The following is a 22636-nucleotide window of genomic DNA, read 5'->3' as shown; positions in this document are numbered from 1 at the left end:
GCTCACAAATATGCTTATAAAAAATGTCTACAATCCAGCTTTTAGTTTATGTATTCATCTTCAGTGAGTTTAATAGATTAATTAAACTCACCTTGCCACCTAACCTGTCACGCTTTGGGTTTGAAAATACGGGAAATGCCGCCTGGAGTGGGAGGAGAGGGCGAATGAACGAACGTAAGATGGGGTGGAGGGGAGGAAATAGACCAGCGGACTGACGAACCGTTAGACCGGGGGACGAACACGGGGGGAAGCAATACGGGATATTTACGACACCTTCACTGGTCACACTCAGAAACTCATCTACCAGCCATGTACGATGCGCTCCGCCACCCGTTTCTTCAGACCGGGATATGAAATTTATTGTGCGGTTCGTCGGTAAAGCTACATTTACACGGTAAGCATCAGCTACTCAGCCGCCCGCCCTGTTCAGTCTATCCGCTCACCTCAGCGTCTTCCCACCGTTCGCTTTCAACCAGCAGCCCCGGAGGAGAAATGCTGCCGTACTCCAGGCATTCCCCCAGTCATTTTAAGGATGCTTATTGGTTCCCCAAAAACGATAAAAAGTCGGGCATTATCATCAATCAATAAAATCCCCACGGACCAATCTTGAAGATTGGACTTTATGCCGCTGAGACTTAGCTTTTGTCAACAACTCAGAGGCGGAAGTGAGAGCTCCGCGCAACACAAATGAAGTCCCGGCCGGAACACTGTGCGCTAACTAATAAAACATAAATTAACGAAGCTTCGAGGCAGGTAAATTTTCCTCGAGGAATTTTAGTAATCGAGGTACTCGAATCATTCGAGGAATCGTTTCAGCCCTAATATTATCCATATTTTTGGATTGATCCGCCTACCTCTGCTGTATTCTTTTCCTTCAACACTTTTTTATGGTCTACAACCACAAGCCACCAGAAAATATACTAAAGTCAGTGGTTGTGACATGACAAACTGTGGAAAAGTTGTGCAGGTATGAATACTTTTCCAAGGCACTGAAGTGTGGTGACTTAGATGATATATGAAGACAGACCAGAGTAGGCACCAGGATCATCAGTATTTCATCTTAGACTTTTTTTTTTTTTTGCATGTGGCAGACTGTCACCATGGAATAGATTTAGCAGCAGGAGAAGGGGGAAAAAAACATCACTCAGAGAAGCTGAAGTCTGATCACACGTCTCATTTAGAAACAGCTCACGTGGACGACGTCACCGGTGACTCAGCGCTGAGGGGAGGGCCCACCTGACCCATCTGTCTGACTCATTTGTGTTGCAGGCTTAGGGAGGAGAGCGAATCTCCTGTGATGTCAGACAGACAAGCACCAAAGGTATTCACGTTGCACTGAGAAAGGGAATGTGCTATTTTTTATTTTTTTAATTATTTTTTTTTACCATCCTCGTATTTTCCTTTAAACCCAGCCGTGGTGTCAAACATTTCAACGCTCGTCAGCGTCGCGTGCCGAGAGCCATGCCAGGTTGAAAAATGAACAGAGAACGAGGTGATAACTAAAGATTAGATAAAAAGGGATTTTTGTATGCAGAACACTTTTCTGCCTCGTTCAGCTTCTCTGCCGTTCAGAGATGAGTGACTGTGTGTTTTATTTCTGCGGGCAGCGCATAACTTTACGTCCGCGTGACACTTTGGGGAATCGTTTCCGTTTAGTTGACTTCCTGTCCAATCAGCGACTCAGTGAGACTTCTCATTATCTACATGCGGAAATTTAGTACCGGAGAAAGGCGCTGCGGCCTTCCAGAATCATTTTTTTGAATCACTGCGAAGACAGTTTCAGACGCTGTTATCTATTCTCATAGGTAATACCAGTGTTTACATTATTACTTCGATGCACATTCCCACGTATTCCCAGCAGTAAATTAGATATTGTAATTTATTCTCACAATTCAGATGTACTTAATTTCATTTCGCAATGGTGTCTCCAGTTTTTTCAGCTTTGACTCAACACCCTCGCTCTGACTGTGTGTGTGTGTGTGTGTGTGTGTGTGTGTGTGTGTGTGTGTGTGTGTGTGTGTGTGTGTGGATTTCGTTTGCAGACTTTTTGAGTCGCTCGTTGCGTCAGCCTAAAATAAAAAATATAGCTCCCTTCCTCCTGAAGACTGCCATTAAAGATTCATTCCAGGAAATTACCTCCACCAATTTCTGAGATCCTCTCCTATCCAGGGGCAGATTGTAGGAGAGAGAAAAAAAATAAATAAATAATGTACAGGCATACGAGTAATGATGAATGTAGAGCTGTGTTTGGTGTCAACCTTCTTTTTCTTTTTTTTTTCTACTGTTAATTGTGCCAAAGGTTGCCAGTTTGAGCAGCGCTTCACCTCTGCAGCCTAATTAAATCCATCATCTGTGTTGCTCAGTGTTTTACGGTTCATTTGCTGTTCCGGCGTCGTCATAAACCACGTGATCAATAAACTCTTACTTGTTTTCAAAGAACTTGGGCTGTGCACCAGCTTTTGTTTATTTATTCATGTCGTTTCTCCGGGCATATTCGGCGACAACATACAAACTCTTACTGTTGAATTATTTATCAGGGAAAACAGAGGAAATTAGGTGCTCTAATTAACTTGTTGTGAGGCTGACGTCCTTAGCATGCAACATCTCTGGATGTTGCCCCACGGGAGGGGGAAAAAAAAGCATCACATTTGTATGCTCAAGGTTATGGAAAATTAACAGCAATTGCCATACTTTGTGTGCTAGCATTTTCTTGCATGTACAAAAGATTGGGAATCCATTCGTTGTGTTTCTCTTATCCAACGTCAGGTTGCTGGGGGTAACCGTTACTCCCAGTGTCTCTCTCCAGTTAACTCTGGGAGATCCCAAGAATATCCAAAATGGATACACAGTACAGTCCGGTCAGTGGGTTCTGGTTCTGGATGGTTCTTCTCACCTGAGTGAAGTTGAGGACAAAATTGATGTAAAATGTTTGTGCTCCGTTTGTGCACAAAAGTTTTCGTTTGTGCCGCTGTCATTTTAAAGATATTAAGAAATGTTTCCAGAGGTCATGAAAGGTCAACCAGCCACCTCCAGACAAAATTGGTGTCAATCAACTTGATTGTTTTTGTGCTGCAAAATTTTTGTTTGTGCTGCTTTGGCTTTGAAGATATTAATGAAAGTTTAAAGGTCATTTTGATTTAATAAAAGTGGCGACCTTTTAACCTTTAAACTTTCATTAATATCTTCAAAGCCAAAGCAGCACAAACGAAACATTTTTGCTGCACAAACATTTTACACCAGCACTTTAATTGGGTTAAAGTCACAGAGTTTAACTTCCATGTTCCACTTCCTTTTTAATACCCTAAATCAGTCCTATGCACTTCTTTTGGCACCATATTTTTGTCCTTACCAGACATGTCTTCTCAAATATTAGTTTCAAGAAACCACATATTCATAGCTGACATACACCGTTTCAGATTTGCCTGCGAAAGAGAAGAAAAACAACCAAAACCATCCAGTTGTTGTTTGATTAATCTGTTTCAAAAGAGGCTGCACTACCGCAGTGAGACCTACACTTTAATTTTTCGTGAGCCTAAAATGGGCCTAGACGTTACCACGGCGCTGAATGCAACAATTGAAAAGCAAAGCAAACATCAAGCTGCCAGCAGGAAAAGGAATATTTGAAAGTGGGGAAATAAATCCGACAGACGAGAGAGAAAACCATCAAGTTGGTTTATATAATAGGAGGAGTAATTACATGAGCAAATGTTGAGGAGCTAATGTGAAACAGAACTGCCACATGGCGGAATGAGATAAGATGAGAGCAATTTAGGATAAACTAAGAAAAAAAAAACAGCAGCAGCAGAAACAAACCGAAGCCCAGAAACAAAAATAATACTAAAACGAAAGAAGCAGACATCAAAGCCGCGGAGGGTTTCATGAATAACACAACATGCATGCAATGCCTTTAAAAGCCGTCTGTGCTTCTGGCCTTTTGGACCTCTGTGCATTTTGAACTTATGTGATAGATCAACAAAAGGTAGGAAGGAAAATGACTCGTTTAGAAATGGGAATTTGAATAGTGCGCTGTTGATTTTGTATTCAGTATATTGTAGCGTTCACAAAACTACAGCAGAAAGTCGTTTTTTAGAAGGTTTTCACCAGCTTTTACGTGTCTGGAGAGTAAAACTTTTGTACCGTCTTTTAAAACATATCTAGAGTTCAATCAAATTGGTGCTGGTTCCTTTAGCGTCATGGTACAGCGATTCAAACAAAATGTAAGGCCGCACTTTTCAAATTTCTATATAAAAAAAATACATGTAAAAACATAAAGCAAGTATTATTATGTTTCCATTGCATAATCTTGCATCATATCCTATAGGTATTAGAATCCTAATGAAATACAAGCATGAAGTTGTAATGTGACAAATGTGAAAAAGTTCAGACAGAAGGAAAACTTCTGCAAGAAAATATAACGTGCAGATAAACTATGGCTTGGCTAATGTTTATTGATCAAATGTGTGTTGGTTTTGTTTATTTTTTGTTTTTTGCACTATGTTGTTTGTGGAAATTAAATTTGAAAAAAGACATTAAAATATATGTTTCTACATATAAGACGTATGAACAAAAACTGGTTCTCCCGTCCAACCATTAGATTCCTCAATGGGATATACATTTAAAAGAGACTTTAAAAAAAACAGTTTTGGTAACACTGTTTGAATGGGGTGTGCATAAGACTGGCATGATACTATCATAAACACGGCATGGCACTCGTTATGAAGATGAAGGAGTTTTTATGAATGTTTACGACTGTTGTCACGAAGTGTCATTCGGTAAATAATGACACTATTAATGAAAAGTTGCTCTAACAGTTGCATTAAAAGTCCATTAAAAGCGTCAACTTTGCATTAAAAGTGTCATTATTTACCGAATGACATTTCATGACAGCTGTCATAAGCATTCATGTAGACTCCTTCGTGTTCATGACAGGCGTTCTGTCACGTTTATGTCAGTGTCATATCAGGTTTTTTGCACACCCCTTCAAATAAAGCGTTACCAGACTTTTTCCTGTTGATTGCTTTACATTATGACAACAAAAATACCTGCACCTACATCCAAACTTCAGCTGCTTCCACCGCCTAAAATAACCTGCAGCCAGGTTCAGGTGTTCAGATAAGCTAAAGGCTTCTGTTTTTACTGGACTGCACCTTTATTACATCTGTATTATCAACAATAGTGTCTTTACCACTGACCTCTAGTGACCGTGCAGCGCTTGATAAACAAGGCGAGACCAAAAGGAAGCGACAACGAGGCATGCTGAAGAGCTTTAATTTCAGGGTGTCTCCTTGGTTAAATGTTTAATTAGATTCCTTTGTGTGCAGGTGTGAAAACAAGGTGGAGTGAATCTCTGCAGCAGCTCCAGAGCTTCGCACACAAACACAGCAGACCTCGCTCCCTTTCATATCGGTTGTTTACGCAACCTCTCTGCCACTCAAACGGCTTTTCTCGGCTTTAATTTTTCAGCGTAGCCCTTTGGTACTTTTCTCCTTCGGTGCTTCTGCATTTGCCTAAATTGCTTTTTCTCTTTCACACTGCCTCATTTCAAATCTATAATTTGTTTCTTTTGAAGCAGCCAGCCGAGATATTCATTGTGCTTGCAGAGTATGAAGAAAAAAGAGAGAGAAAAAAAAAGACATCTTAAAAAATGTCACGGTCTTAAATATTTGCAACTGAAGCAAAAGTCGTTCCTAATCTGAGAAAGGGACCACGGCGTATTTTCGGCAGTTTGTTTTTAAGGTGCAAATGTTTGTTTGTGATGTTCTAAGATTTTACAAGCAAATAGATTTGGTGGGAAACGTTTGATTAAATGAAACCTTCCAACAAACAGATGTGGAGAGCAGCACCTCGGAAAACGCCACTCAGCTCCCCCGCTGTGAAAGAGCTGATCAATCTTTGGCTGGTCTGTGCATATTTATTTTGACAGTTTATATATTATGTTAATATTTATGTACTGTAAAGCCCCCTTAATATAATTACCATTATATTCTGGCCTTTCTGGCCCATTATATATGAGCTTCTTCTAATTATAGAAGAAGCTCATTTAAAAGGGAGGAGCATTTTCATAACGGTGTTAGGCTTTGATAGGTCATCTATGTTTTGTCAAATCGTGCTACTTTTTCACTTTTTCATCTAAAAGAGATTTATATTATATGACATTTGTGCCACATTAAAATGTTTATAATAAGTAAGCGTGGAGAGTGTTGGAGATAAATTATTTGCTCCTCTTCTCCCTTGCTTTTTGGTCATAATTTAATACTCCAGATGATCAAACAACTTTTAATATTTAAGATAACCCGAGTATTCAAAGTATAGTTTTAAATCTGATAACTGATTTTTTTTGCTGCTATGACTGGGGATGTGTCTTTTCCATTGCCATGGGTTAATTTTTGTTTTTTACCTACTCTTCTTTGCAGGAATGGTTAGACTTGCGTTTTAAACAAACTGTTTAAAACGCAGCATCTCAGTTGTATTTAAATGTTGCATTTGTCAAGCCCACTTCAACACCTTTGTTTAGTCTGCTGAGTCGTTCTGCGGTGGACCTGATGGTGTGCTTTTGGGCTCTTGTCCTGCTGCAGACCAATGACAGGAGACTGTCTTTCAGGACTTTCTGGTCAGTTGCAGAATAACAGGCAGTACATGCGGGTCCTGAGGAAGGAGAGCAGTCCCAGACCTTCACACCACAACCACCGTGTTTGTCTGGTGGCACGATGTTCTTTTTTCAGAGATGCTACTCTTATCTTATCTGTCCACAGGATACTTTCTCACAGGTTTTTGGCATCACTTCTGGGAAGGTTATCCACCGTTCCATGGGGGTCATTCGTGCATAATGACCCCCATTCTTAGGAATGGTGGTGTAACCCTCTCAAAGCTGACAGATGTCACCAAGTTTGCTTTTTATCTGTTCTTATTTGTTTTTTAGATATTGAAGCTGCAGTATGTAACATTTATAAAAATATGTTGTTGGTTGTTTTTGTTTTACATATTTCTTAAAAATATTAACAGAGACAGATAATCTGTGAAAAAACTAAGGTCCTCTGCCTCCTTCCTGTGTGCCCTCTGCAGAAATATGCCAAAAAACAACCAATCAGAGCCAGGAGGAGGGTGTTAGTGCTGTCAGTCACCCTTGTGTGTGCGCTGCAGCTGTTCTAAAGTCAGAGAAACCACTTGCCATGGAAACTTCTTATCCATTGTTGTCAGTAATTCACTTCGGCCACACTAGGACCCTCCCCCTGGTTCTGATTGGCTGTTTCTGTCAGAGCGGTGTATTTCTGCAGGACCACAGGAGGAGCTCAATTATTTGTCTCATCTTCAGGACATTGTAACAGATTAAATAAACATGAAAAAGAAAAAGAATTTTTTTTATATGTAAAAGTTACCTTCTGCAGCTTTAGGAGGATTATAGTTGTGTTGTATTGGCTTCTTTTTGGTGATAATATTTGTTTGATGATCTGAGATAAGAAAGAGAAAAATATCAGGGGAAATCAGGGGATATATATATATATATATATATATATATATGTATATATATATATATATATTCATGTGTCTGTATCAATTTTACTGAAATAATTAGTGAAACATAAAATAGTTTAACTAATCACAAGAAACCCCATAGATCATAATAAGCCATAACAAATTACTGCCTGAAATAAATCAGTTACCCGATAATTATGTCTCCCTGTAACTGAATTGTTTCCAGACATGATTTATTCAGGCCATTTCATCCACTGAACAAGAAAAATACAGATTTATAAATCAGGGCCTGAGCTGCTGATGTTGATAACCGAGCTCACGCTCAGTTAAAGCTCAATACACTGGCTTTGTGAAGGTTCCTTACAAAACACCGTCTGAGGCAAACATTTCAAATGTGTCAGTAGAAAGTAATGGAGCTGCAGCGCAGCAGACCTGGAGTCTGAAAGGTGAGAGACCAAAACCAGTCAAGTTGAATTTCTCTCACCAGGCTGTAATCCTTCAGGTCCAGGCAGGAGGTCATCTTCTAATGCTGCTGTGAGACGGATGAACCTTTTCACCGCGCTGTGAGTGTCGTCCATTTGGATGAAACCAGATGCTAATCTGCAATTGCACCCTGTTTTGTTGTGGGTCGATTGCAGTTTGCACATATCACACATAATGTGGTTCCAGATATTTGAGTTGTGTTGGAGTAAAAGATGCCATAAATCAAGAAATCCTAGCATCTCCTAATGCTATAAGAAATGTAGCATTAAGAAATGCTACATTTTGAATTTCATGCCATTAAAAGGTTTTGATGTGCCACATTATAAATGTAGCCTAGATAAATATGATTTATGAATATTTATGATGAATATTTATGATGAAAAAAAAATCTATATGCACACACACATAATTCTAGTAATATATTTAATTTTAATGGAAATTATATTTTAAAAAATGTATATTGTTTATTTTTTTTAATGTTAAAACAATACACTGATATACAAGAAGCATGTTTTTAAAAATGTAAATATTTCCAGTTTTTAATATGTTCTTAAAAAGTACATCCAGTTGATAACATATTTAAAATGTTTTTAAAAATAAAAAAATAAAAAATGCAGCCTATTTAAAATACACTTATCCAGATTTTTTTTTTCACCTGGGATGAATCGTATAAAATCTGCTTGTTTCATACTTTTGCTTTGTTATTTTATTCAGCAGATTTAAGAAGACCGACTTTTGAAGAACAAAAGGCAACCAGAGGTGTCAAACAAACCGCATCAGAATTGTGAAACTCATTATGAAAGAAAGGTGAAACACGGTGGCAGTGGATTTCCTCCGAGATCAAGAAAAAAATACCTGACAGTGCCTGTTTCACAGAAGGACCGAAAAGTCATTTTGGACTCATTACATCTGAAGAGCATTGGGGTTTCTACAACTGTGTTTGTGTGAGAACATGCACAGACGAGACCAGCAGCATCTGGAAACGGTGACATTTGAAACACATTTAAAGGTGACATGCATCCGCCGGGGACACGGAAACCACAGAGAGAGAGAGACAGACAGAGAGAGAGAGAGAGAGACAGAGAGAGAGAGAGAGAGAGAGAGCCAGAGAGAGAGAGAGAGAGAGAGAGACAGAGAGAGAGAGAGAGAGAGAGAGAGAGAGACAGAGAGAGAGAGAGAGAGCTTCACTGTCTGCTGGTGGGATCAGACATGTCGAATTTAAAAGTAAAATCACACTGGTAAGAAGTTTGGGAATAGAGAAAACTGAAATGTTATTTAAAAAAAAAGAAATAAATAATGTCTGAAATGTTGACAAGAGCATTACTTTAAACCTTTTTTTTAATAACACTAACCTCCATAAGTAGCCCAATATCCAGTCCAGTCATTGAGGTTCAATCCAGTCACCACGAGGAGCATTTATGTCTTTTTTTCCACAGGCAAAATTATTGTTCTGAGACGCCATTTGTCAAGTTAATGGAAGCCACTCTCCAAATTATGATGCCCCAACTCTGCTGGGACACTTTAGAAGCTGTGTCTATGTACCACTTAAGGGACACTAAGCCTTCATCATCTCCCTCAGACGTTTCGACGGCTCTATTTTTAAAACAGCTTGTTGGCTCTGGTCTTCCCGCAATATTAATCAGTGCTAATAGCTCTACAGTTCCAGTTACTTTCTCCTAAATGGTGATCCTTAAGGAGACAGGCAGCGTCTTCACAAACTCATGTTTGAAAATTATAGCTTCACTGCTCTCCTCTGGATCTGACTGTGTTATTGGTGATGAAAAAGCTCTTTTTTTTAAGAAGTTTCAAAGAACTGTGCATTAAGAAGTCAAAACAATAAAATAGGTGCCAGAAAGAGATCAGTACAACAGACTGTGTATATATATATATATATATATATATATATATATATATATATATATATATATATATATATATATATATATATATATATATATATTATATATATATATATATCGTTATTATATATGATTAATAACGAGAACAAGTGTTCATGCTGCAGGAGTGTTTTAAACGTTATCCTGTCTTTATAATGGGGTCAAAAAAATTCCTGTCTCTCTTGTCGTTTTAACTGAATGAATGCCAGTTTTCCTTTTTTAAAGGTTTCTGTTTTGCATTTTCATTTTGTAAATATTTGTCTTTTTTAAAGTTCTGACGACGGCTTTCTTCATTCTACTTTTTCATATCGCCAACCTGAGCCGCTGACCTCTGCAGCTCCTCCGAAGGTGAAATGGCCTCTTGTCAGTCATTTGAAATTAAAAAAATAACAAAGACGACAAAATAATTATTGGATCATTTAACAACTTGCGTTCATTTATTTATGTAATGCATCTTTTTTTCAACCTACCAAATGCTTGAAATTTGATAGTGCCACATATCGGTAGGGAAAACTAATTATCAGGTCGCCATTTTGAACTCGGCTCAGACATTCCCAGGCAACTAAGAGTCCTCCAGCGATCTTCGCTTTGTAAATAAGATCATAAACTTGAGTGCAATCGCCTGAATATGTTGAGTGTAAAGTGCTTTAAGTGCTCCGTAAGATTAGAAAAACACCAGACAAGAGTGTTCGGTTCCCATTTCCATTTGTATGGAAGAAAAAGAGAAAATAAATTAACCATATCAGTGACATAAGTAGATTAGAGGAAGAAATTGTCATTGCAGGTTTTCAAGACCTTCCTAATGGGAGAGAATATGAGGCTTTTAGCATCTTCGCACATCTTCTTGCATTACAATTGCAAAAGTAAAAGAGTCTTGGTTTAATTTTAGTTTTTCGTGATCTTGATGCACCCTGGCTTGTTTCAACAAGATGACTGTTCGGTGAGCCGCGCTCTCTCTGCACTGTACGTAGGTGTGAGTGTTTGTGTGCATGGCTGTTTCTCTTGTGTGTCTCTGTGTGGCCCTGTGATGGATTAATAACGACCCGATGAGATTCTGCGCTGCCCCTGAAAGTTCAGTGGACTTACCTTGAGTTTAAACGAAAACTTAACCAAAGTCAACATATATTGGCTCATCTTTTTTCAGTTGAATGTACTTAAGAAAACCTCTGTTACTCGCTTAGGAATGAAAACGCATCCAACGTATTAAGATGAAAATCTCTCATTTAGGTTTGTTAATACAACTCACATAACTTGAGAGTTTACACAGAATAGCACATTCATGCACAGGTCAGAGTAAAAGCTCTGTAAGATACAGTCCAGGCATCGTTTATACCCCAAGGACAAAGAGTCATAAACACAGGAGAGACAGCAAGGCTCCCTTGCAGGTGCAAAAAAACATTTCCAGGACAGTTAACTTTGGCTTTGTAAATTAAACAGGTTCATATGGTGGCTGGTTGTAAGCAATAAGGTAAAAAAAACAAAAACAAAACACAATTCTAGCATCATGTTTTCTAAAATTCTCTGAAAAGTTTCAATGTCCCCTGTGTTGTCTTATGGTGTCGTAGACTGCAGTGATTTCCAGTGTAAGATAACTAGATGATAGGTTTGTTATTTGGGTAATATAAAACTGAGTTCATTTGTAAGGGGGGTGGAATGTGACAAATTTTAAATTTCAGTCTAGAGAGTCTTAGGACTTTGTTAACCTGATGTCATGTTATGTCTGGTTTAATCTTTAGGATATTTGTCTGGGCCAGTTACTGTTTGTCCCTGGAGAAATGACCTTGGTGGAACAAAGATCCAGACAGTTTCACACACTTTGTTCCGCCATTATAATTTTTTCCCCCTTACTGTTTGTAAAAAAAAAAACTGATGTGTTTGCCTGCTGGCATAGCTCTCACTTTGAGCTATTCAACAGTGTGTAATTTATGAGCTCTTAATATGTTGCATATTATTAAACCTGGCTGAGTGATTTTCACCTTAGTAGCATCTCCTCCCCCCTCACAACATTTCAGAGGCGTGAGCGCTACGTCAACATGCAGCGGCTCTACACCGCATACGTCATATTCATGCGACACGCCGGACAGAAAACAGCAATTTCTGGCTGCTTTTGTACTTTGCTTGCTGCGTCTTGTTTATTTATCGAGTGAATGCGTTTTGGTACCTCTACCAGTTAGTGAACTGACAAAGATAGCGGTAGGTTTTTCTTTTTACAGCTTGTAAAATGCACCAATTCAGCCGGTGCTAGTTAATCCAAGCTGCGTTAACGTGCTCCTTCCTACATGTGTTGTGACAGTGACAGGTTTTACATTTAGTGCGTTTTCTTGTTCACGGCGGTATGAGTTATTGTTACGGCGGTGGAGGTGGAAGAAGAAGCAGAAAAGGAGGTAGAGGGTACAGGGATGGGAGCAGAGAGAGACTGGACAGAGAAGGAGGAGGAGGCGGTGGGAGAGGTTTCAGAGGACACGGTTCCGACTTCGACCAGGACCGAGGAGCAGGAGGAGGTCAGAGGGACCGCCCTCCTCCACACCTGAGGGGCCGGGAGATTGGTTTGTGGTACGCGCGGTATGGAGCCGTGAGGAGGAAACAAGCGGACCGCAGATCGGTATGAGCCTTGCTGGTTGACTCTTGGTCGCTGTAACTTTAGAAGAACAGGTTTTGGATTTGACCACAATGATTTGTGCATTTGTTTGCAGTTGCCTTTTATTTATAATAACTAGTAGAACATCATTGATGTAATCTGTTTTCATTTTTTTTTTTTTTTTTTTTTAGTATTGAGCTATGTAATGTTTTCTCCTACACCGATTTGACACAGCTTTATGATCATTTGCCTAATGGTGTGCTAACCCCCTTTTATTGCCTTAACAGCTGTGATGCATTGACATTGGACACCAAAGGGTTTGATGTGTTTTCAGATTTGAAACTCTCACCATTTGGACGTTTTTTGAACTTGCTCAAATCATTAGGCTCGCCTGTTTCTCCCCACTTCTTTCACAGCAGCTTTTAGGACCAAATTATTACTTACTGCCTTATTTATTAAATTTGTTATGGTGACAGGCCTAATTTCACTTCCCTTTCTACACCTTGATAAAGACGACTACACTACTGCCTTCACCTCTGCTTCTATGCCTCAGTTAAACGCTCCACAATCCTTTGCTGCATCACTGTCACATGACCAAACAAATACCACGTGACCAACCCCCTCTCCTCTCCCTTCAGAAACAAATGGCAACAAGATACAAATTTATATCGGTTGTGAATATCGGGCCAGTTTTATTTATCGGACTATAAAATGACACATTTTGTCCAATACCAGTGTTGGTCTCATCTCTCTTTCCTGTGGACCGGATGTGCTTAGTAGGTTGGTGAAACACAACTATTGTGTAATGTATTTGTTCCAAGCTAGAATGCAATGCCCGCCTTCTGCTGTGATTAGTTAGAAAAGTCAAGTAGAACCTTTTAGAGATACAAAGTGCAGTAGTAAGAGAACATATATATATATATGTTTTTTTCCCCCCTTTCTTCATATGTGTGCAGCGGGCCGTGGTCCAAATGGACGAGGCCAGAGAGGAACACATCACCAAGCTCCTTAACTCTGTCCAGAGTGACCCAACTAGAGACAGCAGGGACGCACAGTCCTCAGCGTCTGACGCCTGGCGGACAGCAGCCAGCAGCAGCAGCAGCCACTGGTGAGAGCTGCCAGTGACTTCCGCTGTGCACTCACTCACTGCCAAGCTTACGACGTAAAAGGATGTATGAAGTCAGATTATTTGAGTTTCTGTAGCTGATGTTGTGTCTCATTACCATGTTGTGAAATCAGTTACTTTGATGGGGATATGCCTGAAGAAGAGAAGCGGAAATTGGAGGAAGAGGAACAGAAGAAAACAAGCCGCACATCTCAACGGTACGTTATGTTGTCATATTTAAATTAAAATATACCTTTGAAAGTAAATTTTTGCAAATCATATAAAAATAATAACTAAACTTGTCATCCTAATGTGTGTGTTATTTAATTTTTTTTTTTTTCTTTTCAGTGGTTCCTCTACAGCAGCTAAAGATGAACCTCCAGACAACTGGGACGAAGATGATGAGGACGACGTGGAGAAAGAAAAACCGATGAGCGAAGACGAGGATCTGGAGTTCTTATTTCAGGAAGTAGTCAGAGATGCATCAGTGGATGAAGACTTGAAAAGAGATTTCGAAAGCAAAAAAACAGATCGAAATTACAAAGAAATGTTGGTAAGTGTGTAAATATGAAGTTTTAATTTGCTGTCAACAAAATGTCCAATACGTTCTTTTTTTTTTTTTTTTTTTTTCAAAGTACAGTATACCACTGTAGAGACATTTTCTACAGATAACTTGGCATAGAGTTTCACCAACATTGTGTAAGCAGGATGTTAAAATTTCAGGTTTAAAAGTTTAATTTTCAAGTGCAAAATAGGACATGCATTGTTGACAAACTGTACTGCTGAATTTTGCTGCGTGAAGTGATGAGGCTGGAGTTGAAAGCAGAATATGCAAAGAGTGAATTGTTAATGTTTAAATAAAATTTGATGATGATTTTGAAATTGTACAAAGAAACAAAAACCTACTCTTCATCTTTTCATCTCTAGAAATTCAGGGAAAAACTACCATCATATGGAAAGAAAGAGGCAAGTACTGCTGCTTTATCTTCCTTTTAAGCAGTTACTTTGCAACTCACCATTAAAAACGTGTTGCATAATAAAAAAACATACATATTTATTTCTTTCTTTGTTTTTTTTTTTTCACAACCTCTTAATTTCATCCCTTCCGTCTCCCCGCATCTCTGATTTGATCCACAGGATCTGGTGCGGCTCATCAACTCCAACCGCGTCTTGGTGGTCAGCGGGGAGACGGGGTGCGGAAAGACCACTCAGGTCACCCAGTTCATCCTGGACGACCACATCAGCAGAGGCCTGGGCTCGACGTGCCGCGTGGTTTGCACGCAGCCCCGCCGCATCAGCGCCATCTCCGTAGGTTTTCTGCAGCCCTGCATACGTTGACTCATAAGTTCTGGTTTGTCTACTGATGAGGAATGTCGTTGCCACGCAAAATTCGGTTTGCTAAATTTCATGCATGACTTGTCCTGATAAAACAATTTTTTTTTTTTTTATGCAGGCTCTTTTCTTCAGTGGAATTGTGTGTGTGTGTGTGTGTTTTTTCCTCTCAGGTAGCAGAGCGTGTAGCTGCAGAGAGAGCAGAAAGTGTAGGAAATGGAAATTCCTGTGGTTACCAAATACGCCTGCAGAGGTAAGATTTTTCTACATAATGACTGCTGATGCATGAAATGGAGGTAATGGATTTGACTTAAAAAGCTCACTATGTATTTAGCTGTCAGAAAACACAGTTTTTATGTCCTCTGATTATGTGATTCTTAACCTGTTTCCGATTTAAACTTCATGCCGGCTTCAGTTATCAGAGCAAAGCAAATCATGACTTCATAAACGGACAATTATTTTAATCCGCAGCAAAAACCTTATGCCAACATTACAGATAAATCTAAGGTAAATATTCAGCTTCTTGGGACCAGATGTTCAAGCTGAGCTGCATCGTCTGGTGGTTTTTAAAAATACACCGAAATTTAAGTATGGTGGGAAGCACAGATGCCTGATCTGAATAAATGAGGCACGTCCTGAGAGAAAAAATATATATTTGTACGTTTTGCTTAATCTCGTATAGAAATTTTTGTTTTAGTAGATTGTGTTTCTTTCGGTCGTCGATATTTCAATTAGAGTCAAATGCCTTAAAGATAATTGGACACTGCATCAAAGTGCAGACAGAGAGTAACTTAAATATGCCCTAGGAGTTATTAATAATGTCGTTAGTGTATCTGAATGAATATTTTTAAGTCAGGCATCTGATCTGATCTGAACAGATTGGTGCTCATCTAGCTGAAAAACAAAACAACAAAAGCCAGAGAATAATACTTGCAATGATAGTAGTAAAAATCAATTTAAGAAGTGAAGACAGCTTCTTCGAAGGTCTGGCTTAACATCAAACAAAGACGTCAAACCTTTCATCTGAGGCTTTATTGCTTGCTGAGGATTCTCAACAGCATATTGCAGGTGAACGCTAATTGAAGCAAAAGCAAATTGATAAATCTCAGGAGAAAACGGTTTTATCTGGCGGGAGTCAGGATAAAGAAACTTGAGCTTTCTAAAATAAATGATACATAATTGTCTTTTTTTTTTTCCTTGCACCAGAATATGTAGTTGTGATTCATCGACTTTTCTTATAAAATGACTTTAAATCTGTACCACCACCAAGCTTAAATGCTAGGTGAGTTTAAAACGGCGTTCTTTTGAGATGCATTTGTGAAGGTGCTGCTGCGCTTTGACTGCTCACTGTTGTGGTCTCACAGAGCACAGTGGTGAAAGGTGTGATGCTGCTTTGTTAAACCTCTAATGATGCACCAGGTTTACTTAGGAAAAAAAAAACAGAAAAGCTGACATGAAAACTTTACAGCCTTGCTCCTTTTATTCCCTCATTGTGTAATCTAGTTCTGTTACCAGAACCTTGCTGCATTTAAAGAAGTCGACTGTGCTGCAAACTGAATGCTCATTGTTTTAAAGGCTATTAAAACACACAAAATTGAGAATTATTTCCAACAATATTGGAGGTAAAAACTTATGAGACGGCACAGATGATAATAATGCAGTCACGATATGACTTGCGATTAAACACATATACTTAAACAGTGTTGATGTCCTCCTTCTTTTGGTTCATAGCTCATTATCTGGGTCTGCGTTTGCTGTCGTTCCATCTGCTGGGGGGAAAAAAAAACGAACAGTTTCTCTCTCAACAGAATGGTTTTATTGTAATCTCTTCTGGCCTACATCTGTTCTTCTTCTTATGCTTTTGTTATTGGCTTGACCACCTGTTGCGTCAAACAAGTGTCACCAAATAAATTACATAGGATGGAGAGACTGAATGTCTATTTTATAATCAGCTGACATTTATTGTCATCTTGGAATTTCTTGGAGACGTGCAAATTTGCTTACAGCTACATTACAACGATGTTAAATTCCAACATATTGTGAAGTCAAAGCAAACTTGCATGTTGTAATACAATCAAGAAGACATGAAAATGAATGTTCACAGACGACACCCCCTGTCTAATCTGACTGAGCTTAAGCTAACTTGCAAAAATGAGTAAGTAAAGAGTTTACATCTGTAAACACAGTTAAAGCCAGTTCTATATAGTTTTCTACTATCCTTGAATAGTCTTAAATTCATGTATCTATAATTAAGGCCATAAAATGTCTTTAAATTCATTAAAAAAAAAAGCATGTTGGCCTTAAATTTGTTAACAGGTCTTAAATTTTGGGCTGGTAGGACTATTTAATCTTGTTAATCAAGATATATGTAGTTTTCTGTCAGGCCAAAGCTTGAGACATCTTCACTGCATTCAGGGGTTGGTTGATGCTACCGCTAGCTAGCTACTTGTACTTACCTTGCTACAAGCTAGTCAGCTTTTTAGCGTCTATCATGAGTAAGTGCAGGTTTGTCACCGTTTGGCCGGACGATGTTCGTTTTCTTGATTACAGCATCTTCCCCCAACCATTCCCTATATTTACAGTTTTTATTTATTTTCTTTTGTTAAATCAAGGTGGCATTGGAGAAGTCTTAAAAAGGCTTAAATTCGACTTGCTAAAAACCTGCAGAAACCCTGCGGAAGCACATTGACAATTTCAAAAACTGTCATTTTCCTTTTCGCTGATAAAATTGTCATAAAATTGCAATCCGTTATAAAGTTTTGTCCATGCGGTGTGACAGAATGTGAAAAAGCCCAGATATTTTAGAAAGGAGCTGTACGAACCAGAATGCCATGAATAATACATAAGGGACAGGCCTATCTTTGACAGCTGACGGCACTTCTCTTTCTGTTTTATTAAAGGAATATTGTTGCATTTAAATACCGCTGAAAAAGCAAACAATGTAACTAATGGGGTAGCTAATGAGGTAGCACAGAGCGACGTTAACATCCACAAACAAGGTCTGGTTCTCTCGGAAATAAAAGGCGACTGGACTGTCTCAGTCTCTGTTGAGGTTGAGTTGCCGACCAGGAAAAGTAGACTTGTGTTTGGAGGACGAGGCGGATCATTGTTTGCAGTGTGAACAACGAGACGACCTCACAGCAGACCTGTTACAGGGCAGCGCTGTGCTGTAGAAATGAATTTGTGGCGCCGCGCAGAGCTCTAAGTGTCGAGGCTGTTGGAAACACAGCCGCTTTTATTTTCCCTGCAGCGTTTCTGCTGCCTATTAGGACCTTCTAAATGCTAAATAGTCTGCCGTGTGTCTGAATGGGGAGAAATCTCGCCATACTCCTGTTCCCGTTTGTGCGTATTTTTATTTATTTTTTATTTTTTAAAGCTTCCAACTCTTTTTGGCTCACTGCCTCGGTTGTTTTCGTTCTGCTCTGACCCTGCGAATATGCGATTCTTTCCTGAGCTCAAGGTTATTGCTTCAGTGTTACTTTTTCCTAGAAAATTGTCAGAAATCTTTTTTTTTTGTTGTTGTTTTTTTAAATGTCACAGTTGAATTAATTATACAACAAAGCTGTCAGTGAAGTTCAGCTGCCGAGGAGACGCAGTTGGCGGTTTTGTTTCAAGAGGCAAAATGAATCAGAAGGATAAACTTTTAAACAATGAGAAACATCCTGGTGAAATTATGAAATCAAACCAGTGTGAATAATTAGCATTGCCTTTCCTCATCCCAGTTCAAGTTCTCTCTAGAGCTCATGTCACGAAGTAAATTATTAATCTAGTTAAAACTATTTTCCTTTTTTCTCAAGAAGATTAAAAAAATATTAACACCAGGAGAGAGAAAAAAAAAAGTTTTTTCTCTTCCACCATGATAAACAAAAGGATAAAATCAGTTATGTTAAATTGTATCTCTTAAAACTTCGACCGAAAAGAAAACTATCACGGTTTCCTGGCTGAAGCCGCAGACCGCCCAAACAGTGTCTCAATGGGAGAAGAGGGCGAGGGAAGTGTATTATATGGAGCAACAACAAAAAAAAGCAAAACCGCAGGTGAAAGTGACATGTTTAAAGAAAAAAATATAATAGTTCCCCATTCAAACATTTATTTCAAACTCCAACTGAGTCTGTATGAATTGCGTTTGCTATGCTGGAGGAAATATTCCTCTATATTTTTCACTCTTTTTAACTGCGGACAAACAAAACCCCTCCATGGAGCGTTAAGGTACCAGTGGCTCTATATGCATTATAACAATCATGTACAATGTTTGTTCTGTCAATGTTGAATAAATAAGTCTATAAAACCCCTTTGCCACATGTTGTGGTTTGCAGTTACCCAACCTGTGACATTTCATGGAACAACAAACTCAACTTTATGCGACGGGACTCGCGCTTTACTGGTGGAAGTGGTATTAGAGAAATATCCGTTTTGTCTCCTCTCTGCACCAGCCCTAATTTGTGTCATCTGGAAAACCTAAAGCCTTTCTTATGTCTCATCTTGTCCTCCTCACATTGCACAGCCGGTTACCACGGAGACAAGGTTCAATACTGTACTGTACAACAGGAATTATTCTTCAGTGGCTCCGCTCTGATCCGTAAGTCTGATCCCATCTTTCACTTTCTCACCGTCATCATCCGCTTCGAGCTTCTGCCTGTCGCACATCCTTTCTTTGTCTTGGTTTTATATTTTATATGTATTATTTTTATCTGCCAAAGTCATTAGCATGAGTCTCCATACTGACAGGGAAATAAAGACGCATGTACACTGAGATCTTCTGTTGACTCATCCCTCTTTGCTCTTCGTTACATTCTGAGCCGCTTAGATTAACAAGAGGGTTTTAGTGAAATGCCAACTTTTCCTTGATGTTCAACTTGAGTGAATAATTTGAAGACTAATTGAGAGACCAAAACATTTGTTGAAGAATTTCTCTCGCTTAATCTGTGGATTGTATATGCAAAAAAAAAAAAAACTTAAAACTGCAGCAAATGCCATTCGTACAGATGCTTGAAATCCTTGAGTTTAATTTAGGTGTTTTCAAAGTTTGGAAAGTGCTCGATATTCAAACTGCACAGTTTTTTAATAATGTAACGCTTGATTACGCTTCTTCACAGTTGGGACCAGATATTTTGACACGCCCAATAAAACGACAAACATATATTTTTTTCTCACTGTCTGAAATTAAATCAGACCAAACATTTCTGGTTTTAGATCAGATACAATTACCAAGATTATTACTATTTACTAATAGCCAGAAAACAATCTCATTTTTAGAGATTTCTTTTTTTTTTTTTTTTTTTTTGTAGCTTTCTTTGCATGTTGTGTTCAAGCGTCTAATTTGAGCAGAAATATGCACAAACCCTGACGAAAGGCCGACGATAATCCTTACAGATTAGCCCGTCCCTCGACCTAAAAATCAAACTCCTAATCTAATCTCCCATGTTTTCTTAGGTTGTTATCCAGTGTCAGTCATCTTGTGCTGGACGAGATCCACGAGAGAAACCTTCAGTCCGACGTTTTGCTCGTCATCGTGAAGGAATTGCTCAACCTCCGGGATGACCTCAAGGTCATCCTGATGAGTGCCACCCTCAACGCAGAAAAGTTCTCTAAATATTTTGGTATGACGCCTCCAATCTACGCAGTGTTGTGTTACACAGAAACAATTATCCTCACCTCTCTTCCCTGGTTTTTTATTTTATTTTTATTTTTATAAAGACAAATGTCCAATGATCCACATCCCTGGGTTAGCCTTCCCAGTGGAAGAGTTCCTACTGGAAGACATCATTGAGATGACCAGGTACTATTGCTAAACACCTGAATTATTACAATATTCTGGTAATATTTTTTAAAATGTTTTATTCTCACATCTGTGTTTTAAAGAATCTGTAGTCACTAGCTGCGTTTCCATTACAAATGTGTGCAAAAATATGTCAGTATTCTGCTAATGTTGGAAAACACACACACACACACACACACACACACACACACACACACACACGCACACACACACACACAATTTCATCAAAAAAACGTATGCCGCACCTTGATCCTACAACTACTTCCTGTCATCTTCTTCATGATTTGCGCCACTGGCAATGTCTGGTTGTCGATGGTGTGATTTTTCCTTTGCAGTTGTGCAAAATAAACCAATTTTGATAAAGCTGAAACAAAAAACCCAACTCATCCTAGTGCCAAAACTTGTGCTACAAAATGCCGCTCTGTGGCTGGAAAATGCATACTACCGGCCCTTTAAAGCATGCACAGGCTCAACGTAGCAGCTTTGACTTCCTAGGCAGTCAAACACTTCCTTCAGTGTTTGATTTCAGCATCGCAGCTTGTGCCAAACGGATTGATACAAATGCATCCAGTCATAAACGTCCACTTTGTGTGCTCTAACGGGACGATTTGTCTCTCTGCCAGATATCGTCCGCAGAATCAGGACCGTCGGCCTGCGTGGAAGAGACGCTTTTGGCAGGGCCACCAATCCAGATCGGAGAAGGAGGAGAAGGAGGAGGAGTATAAGGAGAGCTGGCCATGTTACGCACGAACGCTGCAGGGCAGGTGAGTTATTTTGTTTGGATGCAGTTTGAAACCAGGCGTTTCAACTGTAGCTGCTTCATGACCCAGTATGGCTATTGACAGCTTTTATTTATTTAATAAAATAATGATTATCTCTGACATACTATTTCTCTCATTACTGTCACATTTAGCAAATAGAAATAATTTAGGTAATTCTAACTCACCTAAAACAAGAGAGCATTGCTCTGATTAACTTCACACAGTGAGGGGAAAAAAAAAAAAGAAGTATTTTTGTTCTGTGTATGTAAACCTCCGGTTTCAACCGTGTGTTTCTTTGGGTATAATAAAGCGGCTGTGTTGGAGCCGTTCATGAACAAATAGTTTCCCGACAGTTGGAGGGCAATACCTTTTCTTTACCTTCATTATAATTGCTCGGTCTCCAGTGAAGAGACTGTCAGCATAATTGCTTGCGCGACACTTTACCCTTTGAAAGTTGATTTAAAAAAAACAGCCTCGCCTTGCCTGAGGCTTTGGTACATGGAGATGTAGCTCATTTCCTACATCAGGCAGTAGCTCTATTATCCCCTTATTTTGTTTAGTTTGGATTAAAGAGACAAATATAAGATCAGCCTCTATTCTGGAGAAGTCGATTTTTTTTTTCAGATATAAGTTAAAGGATTGTATCTTTTTTTTTTTCATTTTCTTTTGTAACTGGAAGAGAAGCATGAGGTTAAATCAGTCTGATTACATCTAAAAGTCCGAGGAGGCGTCTCGTCTTCGTGCTGAATGTTGGCAGGAAGTGTTGAGCAGCAACACACCGTCCAGCTGTCCGTTTTCCTAACCTGCTGAGTCCTGTTCAGGGTTCAGGCTGGTGACCTTTTCTGACCTCTGGGTCAATAGTTGACCTCAGAGTCAACGGTTCAACCAGGGTTTAAAATGGATTCGGATTACACACGTACAGGAAATCTGACTGTGAAGAGCATTTCTGTTGCTTCGTTGTTGTTTCAGTTTGTGTTTGCTCTGTATTCGGGGTTTGAAATCCTTGAAAATGCTTGAATTTCAATTGGCTGTCTTCAAAGTTTGGGAAATGCTTGATTTCTTTATGAACTCCTTGAAAGTGCTTGATATGCAAACTGCACAGTTTTGTAATGCAGAGCAGTCCAACGCCTGATTAAAAGCCTGGATTTTGGGAAACATAATTTACAGCTGAAACCAGAAATTTTAATGCACCCAAATAAAAAGACACATTTTTTTCACACTGTCTGA

General features: G+C 39.1%; 1 protein-coding gene and 1 long non-coding RNA gene across 3 annotated transcripts in view; both read left to right on the top strand.

The window, feature by feature from the left end:
• Nucleotides 1–22636, top strand: part of LOC148155867 (uncharacterized) — a 138679-nt gene that overhangs the window by 27300 nt on the left and 88743 nt on the right. The gene's annotated exons all lie outside the window — the stretch shown is intronic.
• Nucleotides 11890–22636, top strand: part of dhx36 (DEAH (Asp-Glu-Ala-His) box polypeptide 36) — a 33599-nt gene continuing 22852 nt past the window's right edge. Inside the window, exons 1-11 of one of the 2 annotated variants that reach the window (XM_088011996.1) lie at nucleotides 11890–12456; nucleotides 13389–13540; nucleotides 13672–13755; nucleotides 13886–14090; nucleotides 14465–14503; nucleotides 14675–14849; nucleotides 15047–15122; nucleotides 19374–19448; nucleotides 20303–20469; nucleotides 20567–20648; nucleotides 21272–21412. In XM_088011996.1, coding sequence (XP_087868122.1) covers nucleotides 12190–12456; nucleotides 13389–13540; nucleotides 13672–13755; nucleotides 13886–14090; nucleotides 14465–14503; nucleotides 14675–14849; nucleotides 15047–15122; nucleotides 19374–19448; nucleotides 20303–20469; nucleotides 20567–20648; nucleotides 21272–21412 — 1463 coding nt within the window. In that variant the 5' untranslated portion in view covers nucleotides 11890–12189. The remainder of the gene's footprint in view (nucleotides 12457–13388; nucleotides 13541–13671; nucleotides 13756–13885; nucleotides 14091–14464; nucleotides 14504–14674; nucleotides 14850–15046; nucleotides 15123–19373; nucleotides 19449–20302; nucleotides 20470–20566; nucleotides 20649–21271; nucleotides 21413–22636) is intronic. The other variant, XM_088011997.1, reaches the window with a different exon arrangement.

This window comes from Poecilia mexicana, unplaced genomic scaffold (assembly GCF_051168715.1).
Source record: "Poecilia mexicana isolate PSO_F unplaced genomic scaffold, ASM5116871v1 scaffold_13, whole genome shotgun sequence".
Lineage (NCBI taxonomy): Eukaryota > Metazoa > Chordata > Actinopteri > Cyprinodontiformes > Poeciliidae > Poecilia > Poecilia mexicana.
The sequence above is the reverse complement of the archived record's forward strand: the minus strand, read 5'-3'. Positions and strand labels throughout refer to the sequence as shown.